General features: G+C 38.3%; 1 protein-coding gene across 7 annotated transcripts; it reads right to left on the bottom strand.

Moving 5' to 3' along the window:
• Positions 1 to 529: 529 nt before the first annotated feature.
• On the bottom strand, positions 530 to 22,887 carry nap1l4a (nucleosome assembly protein 1-like 4a). 7 transcript variants are annotated; one of them, XM_066701123.1, is made up of 15 exons: positions 22,800 to 22,887; positions 21,262 to 21,312; positions 18,655 to 18,760; positions 14,864 to 15,005; positions 14,099 to 14,185; positions 13,400 to 13,528; positions 10,463 to 10,534; positions 9,911 to 10,050; positions 9,138 to 9,283; positions 5,426 to 5,448; positions 4,785 to 4,904; positions 4,633 to 4,668; positions 4,245 to 4,295; positions 3,374 to 3,405; positions 530 to 2,666 (listed from the first exon to the last, which is right to left on the bottom strand). In XM_066701123.1, exons 2-14 carry the CDS (start codon positions 21,287 to 21,289, stop codon positions 3,400 to 3,402), a joined length of 1,086 nt encoding a protein of 361 aa, XP_066557220.1. In that variant the 5' UTR covers positions 21,290 to 21,312; positions 22,800 to 22,887; the 3' UTR covers positions 530 to 2,666; positions 3,374 to 3,399. The 7 variants fall into 7 exon arrangements, with proteins under 7 accessions (XP_066557220.1, XP_066557219.1, XP_066557218.1 ...); XM_066701122.1 differs by having other exon boundaries at positions 530 to 2,670; XM_066701121.1 differs by having other exon boundaries at positions 4,245 to 4,298.
• Between the last annotated feature and the right edge of the window lie 515 nt (positions 22,888 to 23,402).

Here is a 23,402-nt window from a genome sequence, read left to right on the forward strand (position 1 = left end):
GTGACAGAAATAGACTCTGCCAGCTGAGGACAACTACAACCACTTCTTGGAAGCAACGTTTTGTAGACATGATTACCAGTGATGCCTGTCCTTCCAGAAACCAAACATAACACTTTTGATCCAAATTTACTCATAACTACTGTGTAATAAAAAAAGAAATATATAGAAATATATATACACACACACATATATATACATGCTGTAATAAATAAAACCAGCTCCCCAGGTTTAAACTGACTACGGTTTGATTTTTGTTAATTGAAAACTAGATGTACATTTGCATTCTACTTCAATAATAATAATAAAAAAAAAAACATGAAATAACTGTAATGGTAATCCCTGAACTGGGCAAATATAAAACTTTATTAATAGACAAAATAAGCTCCAGAGAGGGCGTTTCCCTTTCTACAATGCTCAAATATCACGACAATTTTCCAAACAGACCATCTTTAAATCAAAGAGGAAAGGTTTATGCTGGTTTAATGCAAGAACAAAAAATGAATACACGCAAAAAAGACAGTAACTGCTATCATGTTGCACAACTTTTAATAGAATATTCTAGCTATTCTGTACAAATTGAAAACACCATATTGAGTAACAAATTGTGTAGAACAGTGTAAGGCAAAAATGCACTTTCTACATACAAGGACTCTCACCAATTGAATTTCATTTTCAGTTCTAATAATTTCATTATGGGTTAAGTGCAGTTTTAAAAATGATTTAAAGGTGTATAGATATTGCTTTTCATTTTCAAAAATGGAAATAAATCCTACCCCTCCACCCAATATGTCCAAAACCAGTAAGTATGTAGCACTGCCTGTCTGCCTGCCTTTCCTTAAATATTCACTCAGGATGAGGCTTAAACCTAAACTCTTGAATTCAAAAAGCAAACAAAAACAACCGCACCATTTTGAGCAGTAATAGACAGCCATGGCCCCTTCTCAAGCGCTCCGCGGTGTCTGGAGTCTGGCCCCTGTACGAGGTACCGTGAGGCACACTTCTCTTGTTGATCTGAGATTCTATGAAAACATAATGATCCACAACAGATACTTGCCAACCTGGCTGCATAAAATCTGGAGACCTCAAAGGGTGCAGGTATCCATAAGGTGCTCATGGATAAGAAATAAATAGATCATTAAGGTAAAGCACAGCTGTCTTGTCAGTAAGGTCAAATTAAATGGCATTACTTCAGAGAACTTTAATAACATTAACATTTTTTCCCTTTAATTAAAAATATTTTGACAAATCTATGCATTGCCTGCAAAAAAGACAGCATGTCAGTGTATATGACATTCTTATAGTGTCTGTGAGTGTGATATAGATCACACACACACATTTATACACATATTTATTAAGTTAAACATCAACATATTTATTACTGTTACCATACAAGCAAAGTGTCCTGCCACTGAGCTATGGATTAAAGACATGCTCATAGACCCACCTTGGAAGTTTAAACAGAAGTGAAGCAAATGGATTTTACTAATAAAGATGTGATTTAAAGAAAATGACCTGGGTTTCAAGAGCTTGAAACCCCAAAATGCAGTATGCTCTCTAATATTATAGCGCTTCGTTGGCAAGTAAGCAGTGCATGCATTCACCAACAGCCCAAAGCCTAAACAAAACTGATGCAGTTGGCAAGAGGTTTGATGCATTCATTATGTGCATTGCACACTGTTGATTGATCACCCTCCTGGTTGTTTCTATTTATTTTATATTAAAATATAACATTGCAGAGTCCTTTCAACTTAAATTTAAAAGAATACAAATAATTTGGCAATATCTTGTAAGTGTTCACTTAAGTGCTGAGGCAAAGCAACAGTTTCTCATGAGGACTGAAGATGCAGGATTTCAGACATGGGGGGGGTTGTAAGTGGGTTGAGGGGGTGTGCGGCAACAGATGAAACGACAGACGAAAATAACAGGATCTGGTTTCCCCAGTGCGTTCTCAAGCTGTGCAAAACAATTTATATTCGAATCAATACAGAAAGTCCCAACCAAACGCAACCAAACTAGGGGCTAAGGGGGAGGGATAATAATAAAAAAACTCTACTGTATAAGTGAAACCTTAGATTTAAAAAGAGAACGATTTTAACAAACGATGGACAAACGTAAGCAGGCTATCCCAATGACGTTAAGTTCCTGTCAATAGTTGAACTTTCACACATTTAATTTTTTCTTGGCATAAAAAAACCCTGAGTAACCTATGATGTGAAGTCGAATGGTGGATAAGTCTGAAGCGTTTAAGTTGTCAAAATTATTTCTTTACAGGGTGTCAGGAATGTGTTGATGTTGAGTTCAACGTTTTCTCCTAGAAGCCTGTGGGCTTAGCTTTTCTGAGCATTCACAGAAGATGAACACAGAATATCGACTGCACCTTATTACTGCTGTACTTTCAGAAATCCCAGGAAGTAACAGGTTTACTCTGTACAATGTAAAGCGAAAATAAATCAAGAAAATGAAAAGTCATGCACTTTAAAACTTTTTTTTGGAGTTTTTTTTTTTTTTTTTTTTTTTTTTTTAAAGATCGTGGAGATTGTTCTGCAGGGAGGAGGAAACGCCATCTGCAGACTATTTGGACAGCATCGGTCGCCATGGCGCCTCTAGTCATATGGCAGCGGTATCTCAACATTACTGCTGCTTGCATTCAGCAGGTTGGGTGGCGTCTTTCTGGGGACAAGAGAGAAAACAAAAACAGATAAACAAAACAATAATTTAGCAAATGGACCGGTAGACAGGTTTAAAGAAAGGGAGAATTTACAAAGCTAGGAGGGGAAAGTGTGCGGAAGTAACTCATTAAAAAGGACACTTGACACGGCCACATTCATTCTGCAACTTCAAACACCAAGGAGACAGACAGACAGTGACTGAGAAAGCAAAGAAAACAACACGGGACACCATCAGATTTAGGCTTAGAAAAACTGCTTCCTTTATGAAAGGAAAACGAAATCTCAGATGGTTTTGACCCCTTATCTCCATCAACTGGTCTGATAAATCGAATTGAACATGGTTTGTAAAAATGTTGCCCATGTTCATATTAAGAATTCTTACAAACGACCCCAGAGTTGGCTTTTCCTTTGTGCCCCGCCCCATCATTCCCAAGTAAAGAAAAATATGGATAGATTTATAGTTTGAGTCCCCATTTGCAATTTTGCTTACACTTTTAAATGTTCAAACAGAACTAGAGTATTATTTTAAATATTTGTATTATTACATTTTAAACCACTGATCTACATATCGCTAATCTCAGGGTGAGGACACATTTGTCAGGAACACAAATGCAAAATAAATAAAAAGGACAGAAAGTCGGACAGATACAGGAGTGAGACACAAAGGATGAAGCTGAGGAAATGAGATCCATTCTCTCTCTTACCTATCAATGCATGAAGTGAGAATGAATTATGCCTGCAATGGGGGCAAGAAAAAGAAATTGATCATTTAAACTAACAAACAACCGAGCAGAAACCTAACTAGTGTGGAATTTCACTATTGGCCTGGTTCTACCACAGCCGTCAAAGGGTACATCACAGAGGCTGGGGTCTGCCCAGTACATTTAAATATCATTGGCATACTGGACATATATCTAAGGAGTTAAAAACCATAAGATGCTTTGGTATCACAAAGAAACCCATTGCAGACAACAAGGAAATAATTGCAACACAGTAAACCAATCATTATTTTGTTCATTTGGTGTCAATTGCAAGTGATGAAGAAACACACAGAAAGTTGCTAAAATGGACTATGACTCAACTATAATTAAAGGAGATGTGCTCATCACAGAGCGGTGGACAAAAATGGCAATGAAGAGGAGTGGACACAGAGCTCCTGAGAGACTACTCATCTACAACTGGAATAAAATACTGAAATAAAATTGAAATAATTATTATAAAAATGTATCTGTAACTTACATTTCCTCTACAGAATAACAGAAAAAATATTGACTTTTGCCATTAATAGATAGTGAGAAAAATGCAGCAATGTAGACAGAAATTAAACCTTTTTCCATATACACTATAAAACTGGTCATGCTTCTCAGCCTGTCTAAGATAAAAATCACACTAAGTTAGAGGTGGAAACACCAATGACAACATTCTGGAGACTATATAAATGAAGACCGCACGAGTATGAACTACAGGAAGCAGCAGTTAGTCCTCTGTAACATCAAGGAGGTGAGAGGCCTAAGTTGTGAAATTCATTGGGAATGTTAGAGGGAAACGTATGGGTTTCCCTGCCTGAACACTGACCTTAGGAGCAAAGTTTGCATCATCATCATCATCGTCTCCATCGTCTTCGTGCTGCTAGTCAGAGACAGAAATTTGATCAGTGTACTTACTGGAGAACAATGCATTAACCTGCTCCTAAAACTCTGATCTCAACATGGTTCATCTCTCACACACACAAAAAAAATCTAAAATCCTAAAATCTTTCAGACGTCTTGAAAGATAAATTAGAAAAATGACTACTTCTGAATGAAATTAGCATGGGTTTCATTGTAATACACAGATTTGGATTGTAATTCAAGATTTGCATGATCTGCCATTCATACAGAACTCAAAATGGGAATACAGTGTTGGAAATATAGGATGCAGTTGTCAAATTAGTGGGATTTCTTATTAGATTTGCTTTGCTTACCTCCTCTTCTCCTTCCTCTGCCTCCTCCTCTTCAAACTAAAAACAAAAAAAGTTAATTGTAAAAACTATAACCACCTAAAACCAACGCAATAGCGATGCATCCCGAAAAACATTTTCAATTGAAATAATAATAAAAAAACACAAGGACTTACACTGTCATCGTCTTCTAAAGCTTCTCCAGTGAAGTACAATACGGCTCGAGGGACTATTCGCTCACGGAAAAAATGGCCAATTTCAAAATCCGTGGCTAGACTGAATTCCGAGTCCTCATCCTGCAAATACAAATAATTATATATTCTCCAATCTAAATTAAAATATCTTCTGCAAATCTGTTTTGATCAATAGCCATTTTAAAGTATAAATGCGTCACACAATAGGTCATGGTCTACACACCTAAGAAGCCAATACTGAATAATTTCAGATGGTCTATTAAATCAGTTCAATGGGAATGGTTTCCTGTACTACCACAGCAAATTCAGCTAATAATTCAGAGCATGATTCAGAATGCAATTAATCTAATTTTAATTTAAGATATGCAATTTGGTTGGTTGGCCTGCATACGTAATGCTTAGTATGCAATCATGATTACATATGACGTGAGCTTCAAAGAATACACTCCCTGAAGACTAAAGAAAGAATAAAGTATTTTAGTATTCAGCTCCTGGCTAATATAGCATAATATAAAGAGTACTTATACATTGAGAACCTGTTTCAGAAGCCTGGTTGAGTTCCTTGTGAAGCTCATGTGCATGTGCATAGTTAACATGGCCTTTAAATTCATCTTGGTACTTACCAAAGACTCCCCATCTCCAAGCACTGAAAGAGAGAAAAACATATTGAAAAAATTATAATCGAAACTTCTACAAATCACACATTATTAGGAGGGATATAATGAAACATGACAAGTTTAAAAAAAAAAAAAAAAAAAAAAAAAAAATCTGAATTGTAAAGTCCTACATGTTGTTTCAATAAACCACATTTTATGAGGGTGTAACGATCTGGCAGGGGGGAAACAAAATGGCCCTTCAACCCTTTTCTCCGAGAAAGGATTGCATTAGGAAATGCATCAATCACACACGGATTGGCACCTTCTTTCCCACACGAATACTACCTTCAAGAACTAAAATTACATGCAGTCCTAAATTCCTGATCTGTAATGGGATCTATCGTTTAGTTTCAGATCAGATTTAATTACTGCAAAATGCACATATTTGCTCAGCCAAAGAAGATACCACCTTCGCAAAATGAAACCGAGAGTTCTTTACATCCGCTTGGCAAACTGAGACGAGTTTATGAATGTAATTTCTGAAATGCACCACAATTTCCCACACTTATCAGCTGGCCAAACCGCATTCCTTTTAGATGCCTATAATAAATCTAAAAGAAGTCACACAGGTGCAGTTTGTAGTTTAAGGTCAACTGTAGCATGATAATTGACCAGTAAGAATCCCATAAACAAAAAAATAACTACATTAAAAAATTTCGCAGAGGCTAGTTTCAAGTTTAAAAGAAATAACAGGTGCAGTTTCAAGCTTCCGGAATAGCAACTGTTCAATGTCCACATGACTGGTGGAATAAATACCACCCTTCACTGGATGTGGCGGTTTCTTTAATGTCAGGAATGCTGGCAGGCAGCTGAGACTGTACACCTGACTTGCTCCGACTCTCAAAATTGCCAAAAGGTGTGCACAAATTACTCCACAACTTAATTGAGGTCACTCACAGTAAGAGCTCATATTTCTCCTTTGGTATTTCATTGTTATATTCATAGCTGCTTATGACAAACAGGCAGCTTAAACATGTGGTTAAAGCAAAATCCTTTTCTACCCCTTTCAGACACCTAATCAGATCTCAGCCAATAAGAAGCCCTCTGGAATCTCCATTTCTATCCTTCAGCAATAAATACAATACAAAATGCTAAACCACAAAGTTGGTAAGTGAGCAGGCTTGGCACAATAATCTTAAGTCCTTTAATTCATTGGGTGAGAGAGTCTGAAAAAGCAAAGGTTAAAAATTAAACTAAACCCTGGAAGCAATTTTCCATGTTCTCATTCACAATGTCACTCCTACTATAACTTACGGCTACACTATTTCATAATTGCAAAAAGGTGTAGAAAAAACTACATTGTTTAGGGTAAAAACAAAACAACACTAGAACTAAAATATTGGGCTGTCTCAAGGCCTACAGATCACGTTTAAAATAGTATATGAACACGAAGGAAGGAATTCAAATTTTGGGCAACATTATGAATGAACTTGAACTAAAGAGAGGAATGCATTTTACAATTCTTCCGCCTGTGCTGGGAACAAATGCAACCACAAATGGAAAAGGTATGAACAAGCCATTAGGGCAGAAGATGTGTGATGTCATCAAGACCTGAAGTCAACTAAAATGGGCAAGTGCTGCCACCTGCTGCTGTTACTTGCACCTGCAGCTTTAAAGAGATACGGGACACAGCAACCTTTCAAACTGTGAAATACTCATTTAGAACATTTGCCACATCTTGTTCGTATAAGAACATAAAGTTTATAAACGAGAGGAGGCCATTAGATCCATTGTGCTTGTTTGGTGTCCATTAATAACTAAGTGATCCAAGAATACTATCCAGTCTATTGTTAAATGTTCCCAAATGTTCAGCTTCTATCACATCGCTGGGGAGTTTGTTCCAGATTGTGACGACTCTCTGTGTGAAGAAGTGTCTCCTGTTTTCTGTCCTGAATGCCTTCCATTTCCATGTGTGTCCCCGGGTGCGTGTGTCCCTGCTGATCTCGAAAAGCTCCTCTGGTTTGATGTGGTCAATGCCTTTCATGATTCTGAAGACTTGATTCAAGTCCCCATGTAGTCTCCTCTGTTCCAGGGTGAAAAGGTTCAGTTCCTCAGTCTCTCAGTAGGACATTCCCTTCAGACCTGGAATAAGTCTGGTTGCTCTCCTCTGAACTGCCTCTAGAGCAGCGATATCTTTCTTGAAGTGTGGAGCCCAGAACTGTCCACAGTATCCAGGTGAGCTCTAACTAGCGCATTGTACAGTCTGAACATTACTGCCCTTGTTCTCAATTCTACACTTTTGACAATATACCCTACCATCCGGTTTGCCTTTTTTATTGCTTCCCCACACTGTTTGGATGGAGAAAGTGAGGAGTGCACGTAGACTCCTAGGTCTTTCTCATGCGTTACTTCATCTAGTTCTATTCCTCCCATAGTGTAATTATAGTGGACATTTTTGTTACCTGCATGTATTACCTTGCACTTGTCCACATTGAATTTCATCTGCCAGGTGTCGGCCCACAACTGAATATTATCTAAGTCCCTTTGAATAGCCTGTGCTGCCGAGATTGTACCTGCTGAGCCACCTATTTTATTATCATCTGAAAATTTGACAGGTTTGCTATCTATCCCAGAGTCCAGATCATTAATATTGATTAGAAAAAGCAAAGGCCCTCGTACTGATCCCTGTGGAACTCCACTAACAACCTCACTCCAGTTAGAAGTGACTCCTCTAATCGACACCCTCTGTTTCCTATACATCAACCAGTTCATAACCCATCTACTTACATTACCCTGAATACCTACAGCTTCCAGTTTGAGGATCAGTTTTTGGTGTGGAACCTTATCAAAAGCTTTTGAAAATCTAAGTATATCATATCATATGCTTTCACCTGATCTACAGCTGCAGTTGCATGTTCACAAAATTCTAAAAAATGAGTAAGACATGTTCTGCCTCTTCTAAACCCATGTTGACTATCTCCAAGAATATGGTTTTCATTAAGATGCTCCTCTATTTTCTGTCTAATCATTTTTCCCAACATTTTACAAGTGATGCAGGTGAGACTGATTGGTCTGTAATTTCCTGGCTCAGTTTTGTCCACTTTCTTGTGGATTGGCATGACATTTGCCGTTTTTCAGTCAGTTGGCACATCCCGACACAACTGAGAAGCACATTGAATCCCACAGAGAAAAGATCATTCAGTAGGAGTCGGGAAGCACAACTCCACAGAGCGGTGCAGTCTTTGGTTAGATACCCACAATGGAGGTGCGGTGCTTAATGATTATTTGCCCACAGTACTAATATTTAACTTGGTAGGTATTGCATGTTTATTTCTGTTAAGCAAATTCCTTAATCAGAGCTGCACATTAAAGAGTAGTGATTAGTTACATTCAAAAGAAACGAGAGGAATGAAGTAGGTAGATAATTGATATTTTATTATTTAAAAAAAAAAAAATTAAGACTAAGTTTAAACTTGGTCATCATTTGGGATGCTGTAAAGCCAGGGATCCCCAGCCCCTAGCAGGACAGCTGACCGTGTTCCACTAATCAGTACAGAACGGGTCATTTCAAACCAGGTCTGTGCTCATCAAAACTGACCAGAAGTAATTCACTTAACTATGAGTTTGCTGCACAACCTGAATATTTTTTAAATGCAAAGGATTTATATAACAAGCTAGAGATTCGGTCAAGCCACTGTGGCAGACCTAGCCGAGGCTTTGCTGGAGCTCTCCTGCGTACCTTTGACAGGGTTGAAGAAGTTGAAGAAGGAGTCATTGGGCACTTGTTTGACGACGGTCCTCACGGTGCCCCGGCCCTTGTGCTTTTGTTTCTTCTTGATGGTCTTCACCGTCACGTCCTTGCCCTTTTTCCAGTCAATCTCACAACTGCACAGAATGGCGAGACATGCGGACGACAGAGAAACAGAGCTGGTGAGCTCATTCAGGGATAGTTTAGGAACTGATTAGACTAGTGGACGGTTCATATATACACTTTAAAAAACCAAAAGAGTGTCATGTAATCATTTCAGAACTAGGTAACAGCACAACTTTGTTCATTTTTTAACAATCAACTTTTATCTATTACGTAGATTGACAAGAGGTTTCAAATATACAAATGGTAAATTATTAGGAGCTATTTTTAAATATGATCGATGTACATAGATTGTGACATCAAAATTATAGCCTAACCACTGGATTATTTCCCAGACCCCGTTATTGAAGATAAACCTGTGCATTCCAATAAACACCATGACATTACTCAAGGTGAAAATGATGGCAAACCCAGGCTTTGCACAGGGATCAAATCAACACTGTTTTGCAAATCTGGAAATTACTAGAACTCTGAAGCCTCCCTCAACCAGGCTATATTTTATTTGCCGGATGTACTGAGTGGCTCCATGTCAAGATTGCCTGTATTCTGAGTTGTTCTCATTGTTGTACAGATGTCGCTAGCTCACCCCTGGGAGCACAGGTGGACAGAAGTGTGAGCCTAAGAGAGAGAATTTCACTCACCCTTCGCAGTCAACAATCTCTGGCCCTTCGAAAGAGAAAGGGTCTGTAGGTTCTGGCTCAGACTTCATCTTGTAAACCTTTGTTAGGACAGTGTTGTTGAAGTAACTGTTAGGCTCAAAGTGGAACTCCAGCATAAAACTCTGCCAAGGCAAACAAAGATAATTTGTGAAGTGAAAACAATTACGTTTAAAAAAAGCCGTCAACCTTTTTAGACCTTTGAACATCAACATTTAGTCTACTCAGTTCCAGTTAACAGATGCACCCGTTTACCAATGTGGCAGGATTATCATATTAGCATGATGGAAGGCCATGCTGAGTAGTCTGAAGAAGATTTCTACAATTCTCTTTCCTATGTGAATTATATAATATTCAATCAGGAAACCACTGTGCCCTGTGCAACACCAGCACCCTTCCTTACCTACCATCCAGCTGATTACAGAATGCTCTTTAGAAAGCTGTGGATTTTTACTTGAGTTCTGCAAAGTGGAAATCAGAAAGCTCATCATATTCAGATGAGACAACTAAACAATGACACAGACAGCATAGACTAACCATAGGGGCTCCGGGATCTGAAAACTTCACTTGGATGTCTTGCAAGTGTTTCAGGATTGGCTCATCGTGCTCCTGAAAAAAAAAAAAAAAAATACATTGGTTTAAACCAGGAAGATTAGGGAGTGTAAAGAGAAACCCAGTGTTTTTTCACTAACTACTCTTTCTTGTCTGAGGTCTTTGTGCTTGTTAATAGCTTTCCATCTTTTAACTCAATGTAATGTACACATAATCAGAACTGCTAATGGGATCGTCAGTGTTCCCAATCAATGTTAATCAATTCAAATGTGTGTATATACAGTGAGGAAAAAAAGTATTTGATCCCCTGCTGATTTTGTACGTTTGCCCACTGACGAAATGATCAGTCTATAATTTTAATGGTAGGTGTATTTTAACAGTGAGAGACAGAATAACAACAAAAAAATCCAGAAAAACACATTTCAAAAAAGTTATAAATTGATTTGCATGTTAATGAGTGAAATAAGTATTTGATTTCTGGCTCCCAGGTGTCTGCAAATGGAAGAAACACAAAATAACTGTCAGTCTCCCTCGGTCTGGGGCTCCATGCAAGATCTCACCTCATGGAGTTTCAATGATCATGAGAACGGTGAGGAATCAGCCCAGAACTACACGGGAGGATCTTGTTAATGATCTCAAGGCAGCTGGGACCATAGTCACCAAGAAAACAATTGGTAACACACTACGCCGTGAAGTCTGAAATCCTGCAGCGCCCGCAAGGTCCCCCTGCTCAAGAAAGCACATGTACAGGCCCGTCTGAAGTTTGCCAATGAACATCTGAATGATTCAGAGGAGAACTGGGTGAAAGTGTTGTGGTCAGATGAGACCAAAATCAAGCTCTTTTGCATCAACTCAACTCGCCGTGTTTGGAGGAGGAGGAATGACCCCAAGAACACCATCCCCACCGTCAAACATGGAGGTGGAAACATTATGCTTTGGGGGTGTTTTTCTGCTAAGGGGACAGGACAACTGCACCGCATCAAAGGGACGATGGACGGGGCCATGTACTGTAAAATCTTGGGTGAGAACCTCCTTCCCTCAGCCAGGGCATTGAAAATGGGTCATGGATGGGTATTCCAGCATGACAATGACCCAAAACACACAGCCAAGGCAACAAAGGATTAGCTCAAGAAGAAGCACATTAAGGTCCTGGAGTGGCCTAGCCAGTCTCCAGACCTTAATCCCATAGAAAATCTGTGGAGGGAGCTGAAGGTTCGAGTTGCCAAACGTCAGCCTCGAAACCTTAATGACTTGGAGAGGACCTGCCAAGAGGAGTGGGACAAAATCCCTCCTGAGATGTGTGCAAACCTGGTGGCCAACTACAAGAAACATCTGACCTCTGTGATTGCCAACAAGGGTTTTGCCACCAAGTACTAAGTCTAAGGGGTCAAATACTTATTTCCCTCATTAACATGCAAATCAATTTATAACTTTTTTGAAATGCATTTTTCTGGATTTTGTTGTTGTTATTCTGTCTCTCACTGTTAAAATACACCTACCATTAAAATTATAGACTGATCATTTCTTTGTCAGTGGGCAAACGTACAAAATCAGCAGGGGATCAAATACTTTTTTCCGCTCACTGTATGTATTTTTCTTCATCAGGTATTTAAAAATGCTCATGAAATTACACGGTTTTGTAAAACAGTATAAATTCACCTTCAAAGACAACATTCTTTTATATTGTGTTTTTTTTCATAGAAGGAACAATCATTTCATAATTTGTCAAGGTAGGAATATAATTTACTTGCAGAACCAATACATTTTTGTTCCCTGTACTTTTATGAACAGAAAATTCAACTAATTCAATCCTCTAGTTCCACAGCCACTCGTATCAGATTTTAGGCTTTTACACACAAACATGGAATATCCTTAACTGTTAAGGCTAGTGCATAATACAACAAGACAAAAGATGGACATTTATATTTAAAAAGCTGTTTTTTTTTTTTTTTTTAAGTTATTTTTTATAAAACAAAGCAAACCAAAGTGGAGGGGGGTTGCTTTTTTAACTACTAGACTTCCAAGTCAAAGTTATTCTAGGCTACTTGGAGGACAAGAGTAAGTAAAACACACAATACGGGGTTATAAAACTGTATGAGAGCTGGCATGCACTTTATTAATAAGCTTATATTTAGATTGTGCGCACCTTATGATATGGCCCACATCCTATGTGTGTGTTGTACAGACTTGCATTATCTACTCGTGAAGTCAATAACCAAAGATATTCCACAGATAACAAGGCTGTCCAACAAACCTGAAGCACATATTTCGTCAGAACAAGTAGACAATTTTACTTCACACCATGGCACAGAACCAAAATACACCTACACTACCAACACCCTGCTAACTTCTGAATGACATCTGAAAGTGTTGACATTTCAATTCGTGTGGATTTTGAATCAATTTAAGCAGATCCATTGTGGTGCAACCTGTGGGAGGCATTTCCCATTGTGATGAAGCATGCTCAACAATCTTTTTGAGGACACATTTAGTTTAGTACAAAGATAAAAATGACTTGGTCTCCACTGCGAGGGGGTATGTGGCGGCTCATATGGAGACCAAAGAGAGTTTCACCACCACTGGAATAAATGATTTAATCCAATTGACTGAGTCAGTCAGCAATCAATGACACTAGGCTAGGAGTGTGCATATGATGATTAGAGGTGGTTTTGGTTATCTGGCGATTACATCTCAAAAGTTTGTCCTTTTCCTCTCTCACACAATCAGAAGCACTCACTGGTGAAGCACCCATTTAAACTGACTAGATCATTTATTTATTATTTTATATGCCTACAGTCGCCTGCCCGCCACTCAATATACACTACACTCTGTCCATTAGTAGGATCTGCACAAACAAGTGGGCTGATTCAAGAAAGAATCGAATTGATTTCTTCAAGGGAGAGGAGGTGAAAATAAATGTACTTGTAGCAAGTCGCTCAGCATGTCTACACTCCGGAAGATCGTGAGCCAGAACTCTGGAATTCCCTTAGGGTCTTCTTGAACCGCATCCTCCGTCTTCTCCTCCACAGAAGCTTTCTTCGTCAATTCCTCCTGTGCATTGAAAGAGGGAGAGAGTCTGGCTTCAGAGTGGTAAGAATTGCACAATGTAGAAACCACACAGCAGCGGTCACAGGGACACCTCTCTGGACACTGCTCAAGCTGTAAGGACAGATTCATTTCTAGCAGCTAGATATGTAGCAAATAAAACATGTTTTCACATCTCGTCATTGTAAACGAGGTGCTAAAACCGCAGCTCACATGTCTCTCACCCTTACAAACACTTAGAAGAAACTACTGATTGCAAATGTATTTCACATATTGAGAATTAATTATCACATACTTAACAAATAAAAACAATTTAAAAACAAGGTCATCAACCCCCTTTGAACAGAGGAAAATTGAAATTTAAAAGAAGGGCAATACTTTGTCTGATGTCACTGGAGAAATAGTATCACAGATGCGTGAATCACCAGGAACTAGAGGGCAAATGATCAACACAGGCTGTACAAGCAGAACAGTTCATCAAGGTAGAGATTTAATTTAAATGGCAGTTTAAGAAGAAAAATATTTATATATGTGTATTGAAAGGAAAAAAAAAAAAGGTTGCCCAAATCTACTCACAGCTAAATCTTCCTCATATTCTACATCACTGTGCCACTCACACTCCTCGTCAGTGGGCTCCACCTTCCCAGTGACTACATCTCGTCTCTGTGAAAATAAACATCAGCAGGGCACAAATAGACATCTGAAAGTTATAAATGGTTTAGTAACACAAAAACAAATGTATGTCTAATCATACAGTGAAAACAGATATGATTGTTTCACTTTCTGGTCACTCGATGTATACACATTTTTTAAAAAGTTTAATTTATTCCATGAAGGAATCTGATCTTAAAAAGTTCTCCAAGTAAGGAAATAAATCTTCCTTGCTTGCTTTTGGCTGACTGATGTCACAAGAAAAATCAAATTCCTTGTGTTGACATAGACATGCAAAGTTACTGAACATTTAATGCTAGTTCTGTGAAATATTTACTTCAGTAAATAATTTGTGATATTTAGTTGCCTTGCATGTATGTAGCAATATATACATATTAAAAAGGCTTTTAAGAAACAAAACATGGTTGAATGACAAGGATCTCTTTCAATTGTACTATAGCTATCCTAATGCAAATTAAGATTCTCTCAGTAAGTCTGTCCCCAACTTTGGAAATGGCCAAACTCAATGTAAAACTGTTGACCACTCATTGTAGTGGGATGAATATAGCACTGGAATGGGGCCAAGGGTCAGAGGTCACTGGCAGAAGGTCCCCAGGAGTGCACAAGTTTTATGTCACACAATCAAGAGAACATAAAACCTCAATGGAGGAATTTAACACTGTGCCCTACCTTGTCAAACAGTGGCTGGTAGAGGGCTGCATATTTTCTCTCTAGTTCATGAACTTCCTCATAAAATGTGGCTTCTATGTGTGCACATTTGACCTGCAGCTGCTTTAAGGCATTGACTCGTCGTTTGACTGACTTTGGTAGACTGCAACAACAAACAAAAACAAAAACTCATCTGGTTAGAGAAAACCTGTTTGGAGAATCAAACTCAGTGGGAAACTGACTGTTCCTCCCTTTCTGCAGTAGCATCATACAAAACAGACTGAAAAATTGAGACGAGGACTAAAGTGGTTCCTAATATGATGGTTTACTCATCTTTTTGTGTAGCTACAATGTATATGTTACATTAATAGCACTTTTCCAGTTAGATTTGATCATATCAGCAACTTTTACAAAGCAAAACTCGCCAAATAATTGTGGACGTCAAAAGCTGGCATGTGTGCGCTCTTTCAGGTTTCAGGATGCGTTGTGCCATAATCGCCTGGATACAGCGGAAACGCAACGTGGTAGAAAAACTTCCAGATTTGTCTTCCCTGCAGCAACTCCAGTTCTCATTTTCACTGGCACTTTATCATCAATGTCCTACCCAAAAATTATTAGATCGGGATTTTAAAATTTTCCTTCAAAATGTACAATAACCGAAAAACAGCACTGTACAGGTTCAAAATTAATTATTCTAAAATGAAAGATACGTAGATTAATAAAAACACGCACACCTACAGTTAACTATGGATTTGCATTTGGTGTGTCCTCAAGTGAATGCTCAGATTTTGTAATAGATCCCAAGACCACTATACATGTGCTGTGTGTGATTGATTAAGCCATGCAATATATTTATAATGGCATTCCTGAGGCATGAACCACCCAGTATATGTGATTAAGGATAATTTCTTTCCCCCCGCAGGTCTATTTTCAGATTGGTAGGTCCGCTTCTCCAGATGTTTTCGGATTCCTCATACGATAACAAAATAAAAGTTTATAAAAACAAGTGACAAATTCATAAACACAGTAAATTATACTATGTGTCAAACACATTGCCTAAAATATTGCCTAAATCTTTGAACTGGCACGTTTTCTATAACGGATTAAGTTTGCAATGCCTGTCGGTTCCCAGGGCAGATATGTCCTGACCGTTTCAGTCCCTCCAGTTCCATCTCAGAACTGTCTCCTGTTCCCTTACTCTGTAAAACAAAGTCATCCATCATGTTACATTGCTTTTATTTCACAGAGAGGGATACTAAAATAAATATAAAATGAATGACAGTCATACACGTATCACTCCTCCTCGGACTACTATTTATTTGATTTACTGAATAGCCCAGACTGTCTAGCTGGCATCACTCTGCAGAATCATTGGCTTTCTTTTCGCCCTTATATCATCTATCAGTGCAAGCTGTTTGTGCATCCAGACCTTTGCCACGCTTCCGTGGAGAGATTTGTTCTGGGGCCTGAAACCAGCGGAGGATGAAGTACATGCCAATTCATGTTCAAGAAAACGTGAAGTGTCTAGGAAGGGCAGGCTATTGCAAAAAGTATGAAGGCTGATCGCAATATATTGCAACCTGGTAAGGACTGTCTTTTTCATACTTCAGACAGCTTAATAAAGCAAATAATCACTTCTATTCAAAATGTAAAAAATTGACACCTATATGCTGAGCAACTGTTTTATGTTCATGTACTTTGCCTTTTCCTTACCCAAGGACTGAAGTTCTTTCCTATTACTGCAAACCTCAAACAGCTGAAGTAAATTGTATTTCTAAACTAGAGATTTGTTTTTTTAGATGCATTTTTGAGGTCTGTCTTGGAAATGGTAACAATTTCACAAAACTATTACCAGCCCCTCCATTCTTGCTGTGAGAAGCTTGTTAAATATAGCATTAATGAAAAACGTTTACTATATAAATACGTATTAATAGTCATAGCAATAAAGCTACCTTGTGACAGCAAGCAATCCCCCCTTGTGTTTGTGTGTGTGTTTGCATTTTGTATTGGCCGTTGCTTTGTTATGACTGACGGATTTTAAAAATGGCTCCTTCCTCACATAGTCCGCCTGGTAAATGAATGAGGCTGCAAAAATAGGGGGGGGAGGGGTGATGCAACAATAGATTGAGAGACATCCCAAGACAGATATTGCACTTTTTACTAAGGCACTATTCATTGAATGATTTGTTCTTGTTAGTGGGCTACTACTCATACCCTTAAAGGTACTGTATATTCCACTACTTCAGTAACCTACGTTTACTCTATGTTTTATCTGTACTCTGGTTATCAGATAATAAAAATTATCAACTGCTTTCAGCTAGCCCTTTGATAGGTTTTACTTTTTCTAGTTATTCATGTTGGACTATTTCCCAGCAATATAAAGCACTTCAAAGTTTGACTATGTTTTTCTTAAGATAAGTGCTCATTTCAGAAAGCCAGTAACTTATAGTAGCATTACAATTCTTTAAATATTTTTACTTCATGTATGTAAGCAGTATTTCTTTTTTTCTTGAATGACAAGTAGTATATTCAGAGCATGATTGGCGCTAGGACAGACTTAAAAATGCTCTGAAATGTCACAAGAAAACACACATTTAAAGGCTGTTAACATTTTATTTATTTATTTATTTTTTAGCTCCAGGGGAGCATGGCGCCCGATTCCACTAGGATTAACTTGTCCCTTATTTGCCTTTGCTAAAGTAGGCAAACCTAGATGGCAGTGTTCTGAAGGCATTCATTTTTAAACCACCCATTACACTATAGTCATAACCCATTCCTTTGTCCAGATTGTACTGGAATAAGAAAGTTACCAACTATCTTGCAAACACATTAAATTCCGCAAATCAAACACTTCACATTGGTTCCATGCATTAATCCATTAATTCAAGCCAGTGCGGGCCAGTGGGATGATTCAAGTGATGCCAATGCTGGAACCCACTGCGATTAAAAAGGACTACAGATTGTTTCCTCACTTTGAATGTGGGATTGTTTACTTGCACAAACAATCTTCACTGCAAATTAATCTCCTCGGTCATTGGAAAGGAGAAAAGAATAACTCCTTCTTCTCAGTTTTGACGACCACATGGAAATAGCAACAAATTTTGTTTATGGAAACTATCATTTATATCATGCAGTAACACTCGGTTGACTCCCCTTTGCTGTGGGAAGAATCAATCGGAGCTTTTGTAACTTTTCTGCGGTGCTTCCGCTATCCAGGAAGTTATGACATGACTTCCTGCAACCCTGAAAGAGCACACTGACGTTGCTTATATCGTCTAATTGAACTGGAAAAGAGCAATGCATCGAACATACACTATAGCAACATGTACATGCATAAACCCACTTTAGAAACTGCACTATTTCCTCTTTAGGACGTTTGAAGTTAGCAAGCTAAAGTGGAAATATTTATTGACATCTCAGATAGATATTACATTAAAAAAATATATTATCTATGTAAAAAAAAAAAAAAAGAGACCATTCAGGAGCATTTGAAGGTTGACTGGGTAGCATACGTTTGTTTTTGGATGACAGTGTGGGTATTCTTGCAAACCGTGTATACAGATAGTTTCCCCTCGCTTAACTACTGCTAGAAAAATCAAAACATTCACCAAGGCTCTTCCCAATTCAATATAATAAGCCATGTTTCAAATATGTATATATAAAGTGACAATAATTAATTAACTTCACAATACTATGAATTAGTCATATGTGGTATGTGGGGATAACTCAGGGAGGCAATGAAAAGATTAGGGACTGATCTGGAATTAACCAGCTTTCTCTACAGTTTACAAGTTCTGCAGCCCATCTCTTACCTTTCGAGGTCGATGATAGTGGAAGGAGTATGCGCTATGCTGTCAAGTCGATCCTGTACAGTAGCCAGGGCTTGAGGGTTCTGCATAACCTGATCTCCGACCTTACCTGTTACGATGAAAGGAAAGAACAGACATCTGCACTATATATAATATGTATACACATACGTGCAAATATTTTACACCCAGACTCAAATCTGAGTAGCAAGCTAAGACCTTCTTGCACATTCAAAACATTACACAACCCCCTGTTGAAACAGGACTCTACAAAGCCCTCCGAAAGTTCAATACCGACACTTAAATTGTGCAATAGGAATAATAACCAGAATCATAATAAAATAAAAGAACTGCAGAACTTTCTGCAATGTCTGTTGCTGTAAGAACAACACAGTCAGAGCTCTGTGAACTCCCTGAACTAAACACTCAAAACACTTCTTGTGTTCAATGTTTTGCCACAGCCAACACAGAGCAGGGACTTTTTTTGCTTTTTTCCTTGCAAGGTCAAAGTACAGCTTAATTAAATGTTTAGAATGACACTTAATCTAACTCTGACAGGGCAGCAGTAACATCTGAAAAGCCATGAGTGTTTTGGAAAAAAAACTAAAAACAAAAAAGAAGCTAATGATGTCTACGGTACATCAAAATTAATTAGCTACCATGTAATTAATATTTTAGTAGCTGTATAGAGACAGACCATGGATATGGCTCCGGCGTGGGCAGGATTTAAAATTGCAGATTTACCATACAGTTGGACTGCCACACAAACACATATTGCACTGGTGTTTATCATTCAAATTAAGCCAGAACGCAGAGAATGGGGAAAACTTCCTTCTGGACTTAATTATTATGTTCATACATTCCATCCCTGATAAATCATTTTCTCCACAGAATCAATCATGGTGATACAAAGGGAGACACCATGCCAAGAATAAATTGTATCAGTTTTTCTGGATTATGCAATGAAGCCTGAAGTCTTGGTTACCTTTCCTAAATGTGTAAAAGGGTTTTACAACAAACACTTAATTGTAAAATTCAGTGATCAAGAGGAAGCCTTTCTGTACATCATGCTCTGTCAGATATAAGTAGGTATACAGAAGTACCAATCCAAGAACTTCATAACAGCATTCGTACAAAGGTAAGTGGAAAAAAAAATCAAATTATAAAACCAAAATGTTTAGATTGTTTTCATGTTTGAAGTGGTAATTAATATTATTAAAGCTTATTATTCAAAATACACATATTCCATTCAACAGTTTTTCCGAGTCATATGAATGCAGTATGCAGTCAGGATCTTAGACATCTCCAGGACAGCCCTGATAACGAACAGCAACATTCAGCTGTACTAGAGTAATTCATTTGGGATAATAAGTGCATAATATAAACCACTTGCTTATTTGCAGAGAGTAAAAGCAACACTTTGAATGGCATGAGGACTCCAATTCCCACAAAAGGCCAGCAGCAATAAAAAGCAACTGTTCTTATTCCCTCTAATGGGGCACTATTGCATCCATTTACTAACAATGTATGGTATATGAAACATTCAACTGCATGGTGTGACATGCAGCACAGCTCTGTTTCCTGCCTGCCCTTTCAGTAGCAACTAATGCTTTGAAACAACCTCCACTGGAAACCACACACAAAACCCTGAGGTTACCAGTGCTGGAGTGTCAATAGCTACAGCGCTCAGCAAAGGGTGATGAAGCAGTTTTGTTTTGTTTTTTTATATATATTTTGCTCCCACAGGTGACAAATATTGCAATGCATTTGTACATGAACAATAAAAGCATTGCAAAACTGGGGCTAGAAGTGGAAAGCAATTTTCAGTTCATCATATTAAGGTTTCCAGCACAGCAGTCCACGTTGATCCTTCTAATAGAATAAAAAAAAGGCTGGGGGGGGCTAGACATAATTCAGCAATGACTTCAGGATTACTATGAGGCAGAGTCATAAAATGGGGATACAAAAGAGCAGTATCTCATACTTTTATTCCATTTGCTTCTGAGAACGAGAAGCAAACAACTCCAAATATTCCCCAATCATTTTCAGGAGCCCCAGGGGCCTGTAGTAGTGACAATCCTATTAAAAACATACCAAGTGAGATTCTGCCCCCAAGAGATCCCTCCTCTTCTGACATGCTCTATAGCCAATGCAAATATATGCATGTTGAAGGCACAGTGTATATATTATATATATATATATTAAAAAAAACAAAAACAAAAAACTTTCCATTCTGCAACTGTGGGACACCAACTTATGCGACTCTGAATCTTAATAAAAAAATAAACACAAATGAAAAGATGTGTTCTCTGAATCCTTCTCCTGTGCATGAACAAAACAGGCCTTCCCAGTGGGGCACGCTCATATCACTCATAACCATCGCTCTCTCAAGTCAATGCAACACAGGGCCGCACTTCACTGTAAGATTATGGCTTCAGTTCGAGCACTGCTGTGAGGCACTTAGTTCATCAAGTGAGAATCATGGTAAGAGCTCCAATGCAACAGAACAATTCAGGTAAACGAAGGCAACTTTGATTGCTGCCTTCACAACCTTGTCAACGTGCAGCCTGAAAAAGCATTCTCCACTGTAAGTAACATCTGAGATAGCTTTACCTTTTCCTTCATCCTTGTCTGCCTCCATTGTAAAAGCAGGGCCCCGTCTGACTGTAACAGAAGAGAACTTATTGGTATGTGACAAATAAAAACCTGTCTAGATGTTCAAGAAAGATATCACATTGATCTAGCTCTGTCATTATTGCAAATACAAACAATAATTATCTACAATTAGTTACAGTTTCAGTAGGAGGACTTTGCCCTGGAGAATATAGCTGGGCCCAGGATATTAAACATATAATCATTTGTACAACAAGTCACTAACTAAATTACACAGAGACAAACTTTTATATGGAATTAATGTATTTTGATTTGGGATCATCTGTTAATTATTTGAGTTGCATCATCATATGTTGCAACTCTTTAAAGACATTGTACATGAATTTCCTTACAATGTAACTGTGACATCCCATAATTAAGTTAAAGCAGAATCTGGGTTAAATGTAAGCCAAATGTTAAAGGGGATACCGTACATGATATAGTCCTATGTGTGTTCACAGGATTTTTAAAAAATCACTTGAATTCTGTCAGGTTAGTGTACTAATAGTGTACTAACTGTTTTTACGTCTTTTTATTTATTTATTTATTTATTTATTTAAAGAACAAAATCCTCGCAAATCATATATGATTCCATTTGTCCTGTATGAGTAATGTAACAAATACCATCATAATATCATCATTGTGGGGAAAAGGCCATGGCGATTAAAAAGGACCCCTTCAATGTTTAATAGTACAACATGTAAATGTTTAGCCAAGTGTTCATGTCATACAACTTATCTGACAATTATTTCATACAATGCCGCCAACGAATGAATAGTAAAACCTTGCTACTACATTGATTTTGTAATGATTCATTATTACATAAAGGTTATTTTATCATTTAAAATGAAATCATATCTGAGATCAAGTGTGAGAAGCCATGTCCAATCTAACTAAATGCAACTCTTAACGCCAGATTTGTATAAACTTTGGCAATTGTTGGATATCATGATCGATCACGACTGATCTCTATTGTGTCAATCACTTCAATTATGCCAAATTGAAGTCAGTTCTCTGAAAATGATTAATATTTTTTAATAACACAACCTTATGCTGCTGCGCATGCGCAAACCGCGTCGATTCAGATGACTTGACAAGCAAACATGATCTAACTTTAAATCATCAGAACTAAAACTCGTACGGCTTCGGCTATTTTCGATGGCACGTCCATATAAACACAGCTAGGGCGGCGGCTGACTTGGCTCGTCGTTTCCAGATTGTATCAAGTCCAGAAGATGCTTGATGGTGTTTTTTGGAAGTTTTTTTTTTTTTTTTTGTATTTCTCCTCCCTCAGTGACAGGCGCGCCTGTTTCTCTCGGCTCCCTTAAAGCCCCACATGTGCCGCACATCGGAAATCAGCCAACATCACGCAGCGTATATGTAACCGCTCACTAGACACCGTTTGTAACCCCCTTCCACTAAGTCTAATAATTCATTAAAAATAAGAACTGTGACAATTATCCTTTTCTGTACAAATATATGTTCTTACTCGGCTTTACCTCAGAGCAGCTTCGCTTCCTTTTCTCACGCTTCCAGCCGCAACGCAGGCTCCGCACCTCCCACTAACTCCGCCTCTCATTGGTCGGAGGGCCGTCACGCTCGCTCCAATGAAATTAAGGCATCTCAAATAAGGCAGCACGCCATTGGTCCCCTTGCTTTAATGGGGACGGTAAGGGGCACGAATTTGCAATTGTCAGGCTGGTGCTGTTGCACTGATTTTTCTGTATGATCCATGTCTGTAAGCAGCAGTATAGCTCAAATATAGTTACAGTACGCAGTGAATCACAGTTCTGTCGACTGTATTCTTCGTAATTATGGGAGTAGTGGTTAGGGCTCTGGACTCATAACTGTTGTACCCTTGAGCAAGGTACTTCACTTGGCTTGCCCCAGTAAAATACCTAGCTGTATACATATTTATACATGTAAATCGCCCTGGATAAGAGCGTCTGCTAAATGACAAATAATGTAATGTAGAGTGTAGGAATTGTGTCTGCCTGCTCATGAAGGGTGCCTCAACTTGCAGTAACATCCCAAATCTTTAACTATCTTTATTGCACAGTCATACCAGCAGATAGCAAGCCCTAATAGTTTAAAGCTAAAAA

Source organism: Amia ocellicauda, chromosome 4 (assembly GCF_036373705.1).
Source record: "Amia ocellicauda isolate fAmiCal2 chromosome 4, fAmiCal2.hap1, whole genome shotgun sequence".
Taxonomy (NCBI): Eukaryota; Metazoa; Chordata; class Actinopteri; order Amiiformes; family Amiidae; genus Amia; species Amia ocellicauda.

Coding starts and splice junctions, on each gene's coding strand:
- nap1l4a (XM_066701117.1), bottom strand. CDS start 21,289: ATGGAGGCAGACAAGGATGAAGGAAAAG. Junction 10,051..10,462: donor CAGATCCCGGAGCCCCTATG/GTTAGTCTATGC, acceptor TTGCCTTGGCAG/AGTTTTATGCTGGAGTTCCA. Junction 4,669..4,784: donor CTTTAGAAGACGATGACAGT/GTAAGTCCTTGT, acceptor TTTTGTTTTTAG/TTTGAAGAGGAGGAGGCAGA.